Raw genomic sequence first — 13,260 nt, 5'->3', positions numbered from 1 at the left:
CATATCTTCACCTCCATCGCCATCCTCTTTATTAACCTTCTTCCGCTGGCTTCGAGAACACCATCCTTCTTCTGCCAGCCAACTCCTTGCTTTCTGTCGTGGTGTATCCCACATCTTTCTGGTCAGAGAGAGCTGTGTGGGCTTGTGTCCTTCATCTTCTCTTCCTTGAACCCCCATCCGCTGTTGCCAGGGTTTAGTCAAGTCAATCGAGCTCAATTGACAAGCCAAAGAACCCTGGACCGCCCCTAACCTCAGATTCTAAAGAGAGCCGGTTCCTTGGCTTCTCGTTCCTTGCCTTCGTGGCCGCAGGTCAGCACATCCCACATCTCCTTGCTCCAAGACTTTGTCGCCCTCTCTGAACCTGGACTTTTGCACTTGCATCATTCTCCCCTTCCCGCACTCCCCATATTCTGCACAGCGGAGGAGAACAACTTGAGCTATTGCCCTTTGCGATCTTTCTTTTTCTCGAGTTCCCTATTTTTGTTTTATGCCCCGTGGTTGAATAAACAGGGTCTTGCTCCTGACGGGAGTGCGCCCCTGACGTCTCCAACGGAGCGCATTCAGTTTCTCTTCTTGAGTATACCGTTTTCCGTGAATGGACACGCCCTAATCGTCCATGGATTGCCCGTTTCATTCTACTAACAGCAAGCAAATGCCCTTGTAGTAGTTTCTTGTGTTCACTTGCTCATTCTGTGATATCCTCCAGCTCTTCCTTCCCAGTTAATGGGAATTTTGCTCTTCCATTCGCCAAATCTGCGTCACCCATTCAAACGCTAGAATTTCCGTTACCCCTAGCAATGCAGGATCAACAATAAGCTTCAATTTGGATATTAAAACTTAGGCAGTTGTCGGGGACACAATGGGTAATTCACAGGGCAAGCAGGCGTCCTCTTCCGATGCAGGTTCGTTTGCCCCACCCACTGTTCATTCTCTATTCAACCACCTCGGTTTGGTGCATTTGAAGAGGAACCCACTTATTGACACCGCTATTCAGTCAACCTGAACCACTTCCGTCTGCTGCGTGTCGTGGGAAAGGGTGCGTTTGGGAAAGTACGGATTGTTGAACGCAAGGATACTGGTTTGACGTTCGCTCTGAAATACATCCGGAAAGATGAAGGTATGTTTCTTTCTCTCTGCAAATGAGCGCCTTTGAGTGTTTCCAATACCCGACCTGTTTGCAACGCTGATATGTATTCTGACATCCTCTCTCAGTTGTCCGATCCGAGAGCGTTCGAAATATCATACGAGAGAGACGAATGCTGGAGCATTTGAACCATCCCTTCCTTTGCAACTTGAGATATTCATTCCAGGATATTGAGTACATGTGGGTCGTCCAATTCTATCGACTATGCCACCGTTGCCTAGCGAAAATATATTCTAATAATTATACAGATACATTGTGGTAGACCTAATGAATGGCGGCGATTTACGATTTCATATATCTAGGAAAGCTTTCACGGAAGATGCTGTGCGATTTTGGGTCGCTGAGTTGGCGTGCGCCCTGAGGTACATACATTCTCAAGGCATAATCCACCGAGATCTCAAACCGGATAACGTTCTGCTGGATTCTGAAGGCCATGTTCATTTGGCGGATTTTGTGAGTAGTATTCGTGCGCCGCAGAAACCCGGAGTTAGATCTAATAGTCAGTTAGAATGTCGCTTCGGACTTTAAACCATCAAAACAGCTTACCAGCAAATCGGGCACGCTAGCATACCTGGCACCAGAAATTTTCGATGGGACCGGATATCTGAATGAAGTCGACTGGTGGTCTCTGGGTGTCACCTTTTACGAATGCATTTACAATAAGGTTAGATGATCGTTTGATATCTAGTACCGGGTTACGCTTGACTAACGGGTTGCCAGCGCCCATTCGACGGACGAAACCATGACGCATTATCGGAAAATATTCGGCGAGCGCAACCAAAATACTACGTTACGAATCCCGCAGTCAGCGTGCTCTGTTTACGCGCGATGGCATCTCTTATCGAAAGAGATCGGTCAAAACGAATTGGCACGGCCGGATTTGCGACTTTTGAGAACCACCCTTTCTTTGAGGACATTGATTTTGCCGCCTTGGAACGCAAAGAGATTCGCCCCATATTCGTACCCTCTAGTGACAAGACGAATTTTGATGCGACATATGACCTTGAAGAATTACTCCTAGAAGAAGCACCATTAGAAGCACGAGCTCGTCGACAGAAACCAAGAGCCGAGTTGAAGGACGATGCTACAGCGAAGGAGATACGAGAAGACGAACTGCATCGAGTTATTGAGACCATGTTTGAACCTTTCGACTACACAACCGTCTCATATCAAGGGTATGTCATTCTCACTCTTGGCGATTGGCTTAACTTATTAACAACCCCAATAGCACCGCCGCAGCTGCAATAGCCGCGTCTAGGTAAGATTTCCCACCTTTCCCCATTTCCCTATATTGCCTGGCTTGAACTCATTTTACCCTCAGTAACCCCGAGGACTGCCTTCCCACCACTACTAGCCGGTCACACACACGACATCCTTCCCAGCCCCGCTCAGTAAATGGCTCGCCTTCACTGCACACAGAAAGGTCTCTCAGTCATTCAAACGCTTCCAACACTCCTCCTTCCCTTTCCGAAACCGATCGCTACCCATACGAAACGAGTAGACATCAGAGTGGAGAACGACCTGGTTCTCCTCACCGACAGTCACAGCCTGCCCCCACAACTCTTCCACATTCCCAACCGTACCGTCCACCACCACCTCCCGGGCCTCAACGCCCGCGTGGCGCTACTCGCAACATGAGCAAAGGAGGCGGCGTACAAATGGTACTGGAGGAGACAGGAAGCTGGAGTAACCTTGCAGACCACAGCTCAGCATTGCCGGATGGATATGATGGAGAAAATAAAGCCCGGAATGCATCTGGATCCAATAGTGGAATGCTTTCGTTTCTCAGTCGCAAGAAGGGTCGTGACCGCAGCCCTAAGCCGACGGAAACTGGTGTGCTTGGTAAAGAGGGTGCGAGGCAGATCATTAGTAGTTGATGCTTAATGGAGTGACCATAACGGGAAAATCTCATAGCATGAATATCATGGGATTATGCTGTTGCGTGGGAAATGGAGTTGATCAGTTTTGGTCAGTTGTGTTTAAAAGACAGCGTTGTTTGCCCTCGGACATCTCATTGGAAGATGCGGACCGGGTGCTGCGTCGCCCATATTCTTGTTCAATTCATATCATGTTTTTCATGGCGATGCATTTAGAGGTGTGAATGGTGGTGTGTATGACCACTCAGGAGTTCAACAGGCTCGGCCGCAAAGACTTCAGATTTTGATTCTCCTCGCCAAATTCCGATCCCGAAAATGGAAACGGTGCTCTCATACTGACCCGATAATAAGGTGCTTTGAAACACATGGGCATTGGATGTTATCCTGAAGATCAACCTAGCCATGTGGCCTATTTGACGTCGAAAACACGCGCATTTCTCGTATCATGCTTTTAACGACCACGCTTAACGCAATGACGCTGAATATGAAGGCTTCGCCCTCTGCGTGGTCATGGGGCAATTATAATAATGATAAAACGAAACGGAAAGAACCATCGCAAATCAGCAGTAACCGAACATTCGTTACTGGTGATGGAAAAGGTCCCGCTTTTCCCGCTGCCTACGACCATCTCTGTTGCTATGTTTCTTTTTCTAGATGCATTTGCTGGCCCCCAACTGTTTATTTCTTAATTCATCTTCTACTTTATGCACGTTTCATATTTTACTTTTAATTTTTTTTCTATTCTGTCTAATGATGTTGGAAGCTATCTTTTTTTCTATTGACAATACCATTTCCTGTTTTTGTCACTATTATTTGTATGATGACTGTCCATTTTGGTGGTTTTCTGTCCCGAGACTCTTGTTCTCTTCCCCGTTTTACATAAACTGCATTACCTACCCGATTTCTACATCCTGCCTGTAATTGCGATCATTTTTGATTTGTTGGATGGTGTGTGCGCGCGCAGAATTTCCTTTTTTTAGTCTTCGAGTTTTGGTTGTTGTTTTGGTTTGATCCCCTCTCCTACAACTGCTTTCGCTCGATTATTAGTTCCTTGCATGTTTTATTCTTTATACGTTCAAAGAAAAACATTAAACTTTTATAGTGTGTCATTCGCGTCCCGCTTTTAATAACTGAGAGAAGGATTTCACTTGTCCTACACTCAATAGACACGATTTTCTAGGGAGGCACAGTGCCTATGCACTTGCTTCCGTTGTTTCATTCAACCATGTTCATTCCCATGGAAGACTTTTAATCTAGTTTACGCCTTGTCAGCCTACCCGATTTAAGGTTTAGATGCCTATACTCAATCATAGAATGCTAAAGGCAAGCAAGGGGGGTTTTTGTCGATTTTATACTTCCACTTCCGCAGTACCGCAGTGTTGTCGCTCAGCGAAAGCCGGCGGGTGATTAACACTCCAATTTTTGTATCGCAATGGAAGTAGGCTTCTCGTCATTTACTGTTCCTTCATAATTCAACAAAATACGGATCAATGTCCGTTTGAGTTCTCCATAGTCTGGTTCCGTTCCGGTTCCTGACCCATTGCTGGCGCACCTCTGGATATCTCAAATGCTCTGTTGCTGTGGCAACCACGCCAAGTCATTTTCAACTAACTCGCTCGATGTTTGATAGTTGAATACAGGCGCAACAAACGCAAAACTGAGGAGAGTCCAAGTGTCTTCTGTGACATGGTAGGATTATAAGGGGAAATTTTAGCTATACCCAATTTATACTACCAAACATGGATAACGTTTCGTCTGGAGTGTAACTCGGCCGAGGTGTAGTGTCGGAGCCGGCCAGACTGGCGAGATATCAACCCCATCTCGCTGGCGCCGTGCAACTTGGCATTTGAAAACCAGGATTTCTCGACGCAAGATAAATATATATTTTTGGAATTGAAGCGAAATTCATACCTTCTTCTTTTCACTCGGTTGTTTTCCTTCTATTTAAAATCTTTCATTGCAATTTTCCTCTCGAGCTTTAGATGTGTCGTGTCCCTGCTGTCCGAGTTATTTGGCCTCTCAATTCGTTATGCTAGACCCAACCGCGTAGCGGCATATCCTTTTGCTAACACCAAACAAAACCAGAGATTCGTAGATATCAATTACGTCGCGGGTTTATTCGGCTACCTATCTCCATCCGAACACTATACGTATCTGCTCCTCCGCTGGCTTCGCAGGCTTCTTGCGGAGAATCACGAATAATTGGTCCACCACCTACACGTCGCGAACTACGACAAACGCCTCTGCGAACACCCCGCTCCACTGTCGAGGATATTGAATTAGGCCAAGTTGATTGTGGTCGCTGGGTCAAATAAAAGGGCTGTGGGGTTGTGCATTGTGTTTTGGTTGGGTTGGGTTAGACCAAGTTGGAAAAACGGGGACGGACGACTGTTCATTGAAACTTTGTCTGTTGTTTACGCAGCGCAGAGGCGCATTGCCCACGTTCTTCGTGTGCGTTTGGGATGGTGGATTTTGGAACGTAAGTTGTTACTTCTGGTGGAGGATATCAAGGCTATCTTGTGTGTGTCTGTGTGCGCGTGGGTTGTTGCAATTGAAGTCTGCGAAAGGCACAGACATCCCATTTCATTTTTACGTATTCAAGCACTTACTGACCGTTGTGAAAGTCAGGCATAAAATATAGATTTAAATACGGAAGTCAGCAGCAGCAGCAGCAGCGGAAGTCGCATGCATGCCGCATCACTCGCGCGAACGAGAGCGGGGTGAATACCGCTCTCGAGACCGTGATCGGAGACAATACCACTACGAGCAAGCAAATACGCACGATCGACACGAATATACCTCTCATACCTACGATGACTACGGGAATGATATCCTAGATAGTGACGATGGCGATGACGATGCTGTCTTCAACGATCGAAGACGGAGCCGACATTCCCGTCGAAATTCCTCCTCCCACCCGCAAGCTCGGCCCTCACCAGCTCGTCGAACGCAACTGAACCCATCGCATCGTCCACAGCAGCCTCAACAACGCACGCGTCGCCAGGGCCGTAGCTACGATTCCGACGACGACGATGGTGATGATTCAGAATCAGCAGTCATAGTCGTCGACTCGCGACCGAACGTTTCGCGCCCCGCCCATGTCAGACCCAGCCCCGTCCGCGTCGAGAGGCGGCGGAGCAGAAGTCGAACGGTCGAGAATACACACAATACGGGAATCAGGGATTCGAGATATAAATCTAAAGAATCGCCTGCTACATCACCCATTAAGAAGAGAGATCGCGAGCGGGATCGCGAGGGGAGGCGGCGAAGGGATAGTATGGCTGATGAGGAAAGCCCGAGGAAGGGTCGCCTGAGGGATCGAAGGCGCAAGGGTTTAAACGATGATGACGAGGAGCATGATGTTCGCGGTGGATTTGGTACAGACCGAGAGCGAGATAAGAGGAGGAGGAAGGAAAAAGAGAAATATCTTCCAAGAGAAAGTGGCGCGTGGAATAAGCAAAGTAAGCATGCCAGTACTGATTCTGCGAATAGCGCGACACAGCTGCTCAGCGTGGATGCGTTGGCAAAGTTGAACGCGGTGCAAATGAAAGCTGAGGCTGTGGAGAAGGCCAAGGCTGCGAAGGATGAGAAAGCTTTACTGGAGAAGGAGAGGAAGAGGAGAAAGAGAGAGGAGGCTAGGGAGAAGGAGAGACGTATTCCCGTTCAAAAGGGTGCCAAGAATAAGGGATGGGCGGGGAGGAGGTTGGTTTCTGGTGCTTTTCTAGAGGAAGGGAGGAGTCCAGAGTTGAAGACAAGAGGAGGCGGCGGGTGGGGAGTTTGGAAGGATGAGAAAGGAAGAAAAGGGGCCTCAGGCGGAGGCGGAGGAGATGATGATAAGGGAGGAGGATGGTTTGCCAGTTGGAGCAAGAAGAAAAAGTTATACGTCACTGCTGGAGTGCTGGCACTACTACTAATCATTATCATCCCCGTTGCCGCTGTGCTGTCGAAGAACAAGAAAGGTGACCAAGGCGCCAGTGGTGACTCTGGGGATGGTCCGAGTGATCCAGCATCCCAAGGACCACCGCCAAGAACGGAGTTGGGGAACTTTGACCCAAATACTCTCCCGGTAAGATGCAGCTTTTTCACGCTGTTCTAATCGCATGCGGGAACATGGTGTGATGCTGATAGTTGATTATTGCAGGAGAGCGCGAAGAAAACATACTTTGACCCCCGTACTTGGTATGACACAGCGGACATGAATGTCACATACACTGATGAAACAGTTGGCGGCCTCCCTATCATGGGGCTGAACTCAACGTGGGACGACTCCGCCCAAGCAAACAAGAATGTCCCTCCACTGAACAAGAAGTTCCCGTACGGCAAACAGCCGATCAGGGGCGTCAACGTAGGCGGCTGGCTCTCTCTAGAGCCCTTCATCACCCCCTCTTTTTTCAGCAGTTATAATTTCCGAGACAACGTCGTTGACGAATACACACTCAGTAAAAAGCTTGCGCCCAATGCGGCTCAGTATATAGAAAAGCACTACGCAACCTTCATAAATGAACAGTCATTTCGGGAGATCCGAGATGCTGGACTCGATCATGTACGCATCCCCTACTCCTACTGGCTCGTCAAAACCTACGATGACGATCCTTACGTCGAAAGGATTGGCTGGCGCTACCTTCTCCGGGCTATTGAGTACTGTAGGAAGTACGGACTGCGCGTCAACCTTGATCTGCATGGTGTTCAAGGCAGTCAGAACGGGTGGAACCACAGCGGCCGTCAGGGCTCAATCGGTTGGCTCGAAGGCGATGACGGGACCAAGAACGGCGACCGTTCGCTCGAAACCCACAAACAGTTGGCTACATTCTTCGCGCAGGAACGGTATAAAAATGTGGTTACCATATATGGTCTCGCGAACGAGCCGATGATGCTAAAGCTTGATATTGAAGCTGTTATTAATTGGAATACAAAGGCTATTTCAATAATTAGGGAGAGCGGTTTGAAAGATGCGAAGATTGCGTTTGGAGATGGGTTTCTCAATCTAGAGAAGTGGAAAACGATAATGCAGGATGTAGATGATAATCTACTGCTGGATACGCATCAGTATACAGTTTTCAATACGGGTCAGGTTGGGCTACCACATCGCAAGAAGTTGGATTTTGTGTGTGAAGCTTGGGTCAATCTGATTACAAAATCGAACACAAAGGGTACCGGGTAAGCTTTTACCTATATTTCTCATTTTATCAGATTCCCATCCCCGCTCATGAAGAATTGCTAGCTAACTCTCCTCCAATTCCATAGCTGGGGGCCCACAATCTGCGGAGAATGGTCCCAAGCTGATACCGATTGCGCCAAATATCTCAACAACGTCAATGTCGGCAGTCGTTGGCTCGGTACCATGGACAATCCGCAAGCTAAAGACCAAGTCTTGCAGGCGCATTGTCCAACGCAGTGGCCGCAAGGTGATCCCGCTGCCAACGGCCCGCCCTGTTCCTGTGACCAAGCCAATGCAGACCCGTCCCATTATTCTGACTCATATAAAAAATATTTGCAGATGTATGCTGAAGCGCAGATGTATGCGTTTGAGAAGGGGTACGGGTGGTTTTATTGGACATGGCAGACGGAGTCTGCGGCTCAGTGGAGCTATAAGAAGGGACTCGACGCGGGGATTCTACCGAAAAAGGCATACGAGCCGGAGTTTAAGTGTGAGAACGACAAGCTAGGATCCTTTGGAGATCTGGAGGAGTATTATTGAAATAAAGATTTTGTCAGATTCGCTTTGGTTTTCTTAGAATTTTTTTCCCCCCTTATTGAATGATGTCATTTACATATATCCCATAGGCTAGGGATGGCTTTTTACATGTTTGGTTTTGCGTTGTCTTGTTTTATCTAATTTTCTTCATTGGTACTTGCACATGTACTGTACATTATATATGACCACATTTAGATATCCATTTTCTTTTTTTTTTCTTTTAAATCTAAATTTAAAGCCTTCTGCGATGCCGCGCGTTTATTAGCTAGGTTGGTTACGGGTTTGGGCAGTTGATGGTGGGTAAGTCAGACGCAGCTGGGGATTTGGTGTTTAGCCCTACTTGACCTTCAAGGAGCGGAATCCTTGATGATACTGAAATGATAATGCGAGGTAAACTGTTTTTTCTTCGCCCTTGTTTCCTTTATTTTTACTTGAAATTCTATATATTGAGTCATAAACGTGCCATTATATTTATCATTAATATGGTGGTTGGGGTATAGTTATAGAAATCTGCATTAGGCAATCAAGGGTTGTTTCCCAGAGCCCGAAATAACAAGACAACAAAACCGAGAACCGCGCTCGCAACCTGACGCATCAAAACCATGGGATGAAATGATATTGTCACATTTCGCCGAGAACCAAATAAGAAACCAGATATGTTGTAAAAATGGACAGGCCAGCCAGTTTAACCGAGCCAGTAAAAAGTAAAAGAGAAAAAAGAGACTAGCGAATCAATGAAACATCGAAATCGAACTTCGGTTGCGTGAAATGCGCCGATATTCCTTAACCGCGGGACTGGTCGTGGGCCCCAAGTGCTCCTCCAAAAGCGCTCGCTTCCGCATCTCCGCTTTTTCCTCCTTACTGGTGATATAATAGTGTTCGTCGTTTTCCTCCATCCCGATGATCCAGCGTTCTGACAGCTGGTTCCCAACAGGTCCTATGCCGCATGCGCCACTCAACTTCGTGCTGCCGGGACTGTTGAGCGCAAGCGCAAACATGTTCTGCGGCTCTGTAAAATCCGTCAACTGCTCACCCCTGATTTCCAGATACATGTAGCCCAAGCACACTAGATTTGTCAAGAAGACGAGAACAAGCACCACGTAGAAGATGCCTTGCCACCTTTGCACACCGCCGGAAGCATAGTCGCTGACGCGTAAGGCGACTTTAAAAGTTTGATCCTTGGGGAGTGTCGCCGGATCGGGGCGTGCGAAGTCGAAATTGGCACCCTCCGTTGACATAAGCAATGTTGAAGCAGCCATTGCGGCGAATGCTTCGGCTACAGATGGCATGGCCTCGTTGAGGGAATATGTGTTGGTTTTCGGATCCAAGCGGGGTATCAACTGGGTTAGTAGTCGAGCGTTGCTGGCTTGCCCGTCTGTAATACCCGCGCCGAGGCTGAGGGAATTGGCCCATTCGGTGCTCATATCTTCCCAGTTCTCGTCCCACTCAATAAGAGGTATATCCTTTTTGTCCTTGTTGTAGCGCATGTTGTCGTGTGGATCATCGCATGTAGCAGCTAGATTCCCGCCGCTGGCGGTTGCATGGTAAATAGTCGAGCACTGCGTCGTCAGACCAGCTTTGATGGCGCAGAGGGCGTATGGAGGATCGGTTATGTCTGGCGGAGAGGCCAGTAAAATATACAGAGAGTCTCTTATATAGAACCTCAGAGTGCCATTTACTAATGTGTTGTAGGCAATTGGAAGCTTTGGAAAGATAGGCGGGAGTTTGTGATCGCTGAACTCGAATATATCGTCGACCACAGTCTTGTTCCATTTCTCCCCCTCACCCCAAAGCCCTTCCGGGGGAGAGCTAAGCCAAGTTGAAACGTTAACTTTTCCATTAACCTCGGGCCATTCATTATAGACGAGGGGCGCTATTTCTTCCCTTGTCAAGCCCGCGCAGAGCACGTTAACAACTGGTGAAACAACCGCGGCCCTAAGGGCAAATTCTCCAAGGCCGTTGAAGTCACTTGGTTGTCGGAGTGAGTTGCGAGGATGACGAGATGCTGCAATAATTCCCGCATGCGGCATTGCTGCGGTGACATTGTTGATCATTCTGCCATGCTTTTTGGATATCTCCACCATATCTTGCTCCTGAATCCAACTCCCTCGAAGAGTGGTATTGTCATTCCAGGTGCCTGCTGGTACTATGCGTTGGTTCATGTTGGTTGAGCTTGTATTGCCTCCCATAGCTAATAAGGACCACTCCGAAATATATTCTCTGTAGTTGTGATAAGCTTGTCCAACATAAGATAGCTGAAGACAAGTGCCTGCGCCATATACTGGATCCTCATCTTTGGGAATTGGAGTTAAACAATTTTTTAATAGATACGGCACGTTTGCAAACTTCGTTTTCACTGTGCCAGTGAAATCCTTGATCTCTTCTGGACCGTAACTAAGTTTCGGTGACACTAGAAATAGCACATTAATAACCCTTTGAAATAATAGGACAGGACTAAACCATACCTAAGGCATCAGCAGCAGTCGTATATAGCAACGCCATAAATGTGGCTGTCAGGGCTATCATCCCAATAATAGTAAGACCAGAGTGTCTGACATGCTGCCAATGTGTTATCAGGCTTCCTGGCTGCATAATCCAGCCGCGCATCGACATATCCGCAATGGATATTCCTGTTGCTCGTTTTGAGAGTGCTCTTCGGCTCAGGACTTGACCTAGAAAGGCGACGAAAACAGTGACAAAAGACAGTTCTATGGTTTTGGCAAATAGCGCGCTTAAAAGAGACGCCGTATCAGGGGCAAGTCCACCCCTCCCGATCCTGCTCCCATACCGGGGTTTAATAAAGGCAACGATCATATACAACCCAGACAGAGCGGTAGAATAAAAAGCAAGCACCAAGATGGTGATTGTTAGCCATGACATGCGCTTGTGACGAACACTTCCAGCACTGGGGCAATTGAATTTCGACTGGCTGTCAGGTGGAGGATTACCATTATTAAAGGTCACGGTGCTGCTTATGCTGTGCTGTCCAGGGCTGTGACCCATTAGCGGGTTCGATGAGGGAGGTGTATCTCTTCTGATTTCTGGACTGGATTCAGGAGGGGAAGAATTGCGGCCACCTATTCCTAAGCCAAAGGCAGAGCTTGCCCGCGAATCATGTGTTGCTACATTGTCTTGGTAAGGTAATGGCGGAGATATTGTTCTGTCGAGGGGGTCTGATAAAGAAGGAAGCGGTTGGTATGAGTTTCTGTTATTACGTTGGGATAAAATGTCACTTGACGATCGTGTATGCATGGGAATGAAATGAAATTCATCATGATGACTTGAAGACATCGTCGGGGCTGGAAGATCGCATGCGGAAGGTAGTTGCGATGAACCTGCGGGCGGCAGGTCAATAAACAGGGCAGGTCGTAGCAACTCCTGGCCCGGATACGGGTGAAAGATGCTCGAAGTTCGTAGCCAGGAAAGAGGTCAGGACAAAGAACAGCGTGAATACAATTAAAGTGGAAGAGAAATTAAGATGAATCTGCCAGCAAAATGGAATGCTTTTTATTTGAACTGGGAAGGCGGGAAAACGTCCGCTAGTTATTTTAAACCGACTACCCTTGAGGTACACCCACTTAACTTTGCGCCAAACTGCGGCAAATTTCTCAGGAGTGAAATTGGGGTCCAATTAAATACTGCCTTGGAGGGCTTGCTGTTGGTTCCAATATGTATTCCGGCGGCCAAGACGCGGTACCGGATGCTAGGTAACATGGTGGACGAAAAATGTCGGTTGGGCAGCAGCTAAAATCGTTAGCCCGTTCCAGCGCGCATCCAGGATTTTTGGAATCCAACAAGTTGCTACCAGGCGACAGGCATGAGAGTCCAGAACAACAAACATTACGCCGGTGATTGCGCAAGGACAGTACTTTTCTACCCAGGCGACAAGGGTTCGGTGCCGTGTCTGCAAGTTCCGAGTTTAGTGATCCTCGATAGAGCAAAGGAATATTTGCCGGGAGGCTCTCAGCAGTATTCTTCTCGTGCTTCGCCTGCGATCAGCGCGACAAAGTGCAAGCAGAACAAGACAAGTTACATTACCCGACCTGGGTTCCTTCATAACTGGCGGCATGGCTGGCAACCCTGTTGGAATTTGGCTCCCGTTCGTGCATTCGTCCATCAAACCCCTGTTCCGCTGGACAGCTGTAATGTGAAGAGGGGGCATGGAGCCGCAGAAACAAGTGCATTTGCGCCATTTTAATGCTGCAGGTTGCACAAAGAGAGCCTTTCGGCCAGCAAAGCTAACCAGGCTGTGGGGATCGACTCCTTGGCGCAGCAGTGCATGCCATTTCGCCAGAGCGGATTGCCAGCCTCTTGGATTTGGGCTATTTGCGCTGTGGAGTTTAGTGGACCTCGGATACTAGAACAAGATCCGTCGCATGTCAATCACAGAAGCAGCCAATTCTAATCTTATCGCTGGTGCTTGAATAAGCAATTTGGACCCGCAACAGGGCGTTACATACATGATTGACTAAGTTCACGTCGATGATGTTGTTGGTCGCGGCTGAAATTACGGTTGGTTGACAGCAAACCCTAACCGGTCTTGG

At 47.9% G+C, this 13,260-nt stretch overlaps 4 protein-coding genes across 4 annotated transcripts; 3 read left to right on the top strand and 1 right to left on the bottom strand.

The window, feature by feature from the left end:
- Positions 1–859: 859 nt before the first annotated feature.
- Positions 860–3,359, top strand: HCBG_05976 (cAMP-dependent protein kinase; the record flags this gene model as incomplete). The annotated part of the gene is made up of 8 exons (XM_045433025.1): positions 860–902; positions 995–1,117; positions 1,213–1,324; positions 1,393–1,597; positions 1,653–1,808; positions 1,865–2,319; positions 2,373–2,402; positions 2,466–3,359. 8 exons carry the CDS (start codon positions 860–862, stop codon positions 3,019–3,021), a joined length of 1,680 nt encoding a protein of 559 aa, XP_045286193.1.
- Positions 3,360–5,710: 2,351 nt separating this feature from the next.
- HCBG_05975 (beta-glucosidase) lies at positions 5,711–8,719 on the top strand (the record flags this gene model as incomplete). The annotated part of the gene is made up of 3 exons (XM_045433024.1): positions 5,711–7,087; positions 7,163–8,178; positions 8,266–8,719. 3 exons carry the CDS (start codon positions 5,711–5,713, stop codon positions 8,717–8,719), a joined length of 2,847 nt encoding a protein of 948 aa, XP_045286192.1.
- A 429-nt stretch (positions 8,720–9,148) lies between these two features.
- Positions 9,149–12,007, bottom strand: HCBG_05974 (uncharacterized protein; the record flags this gene model as incomplete). Its single annotated transcript, XM_045433023.1, has 2 exons — positions 9,149–11,126; positions 11,182–12,007. The coding sequence occupies 2 exons, from the start codon at positions 12,005–12,007 to the stop codon at positions 9,448–9,450; spliced, it is 2,505 nt and encodes an 834-aa protein (XP_045286191.1).
- Positions 12,008–12,194: 187 nt separating this feature from the next.
- On the top strand, positions 12,195–12,914 carry HCBG_05973 (uncharacterized protein; the record flags this gene model as incomplete). Its single annotated transcript, XM_045433022.1, has 2 exons — positions 12,195–12,423; positions 12,484–12,914. 2 exons carry the CDS (start codon positions 12,195–12,197, stop codon positions 12,912–12,914), a joined length of 660 nt encoding a protein of 219 aa, XP_045286190.1.
- Between the last annotated feature and the right edge of the window lie 346 nt (positions 12,915–13,260).

This window comes from Histoplasma capsulatum (genome assembly GCF_000150115.1).
Source record: "Histoplasma capsulatum G186AR genomic scaffold supercont2.8, whole genome shotgun sequence".
In the NCBI taxonomy this organism is placed as follows: Eukaryota; Fungi; Ascomycota; class Eurotiomycetes; order Onygenales; family Ajellomycetaceae; genus Histoplasma; species Histoplasma capsulatum.
The sequence above is the reverse complement of the archived record's forward strand: the minus strand, read 5'-3'. Positions and strand labels throughout refer to the sequence as shown.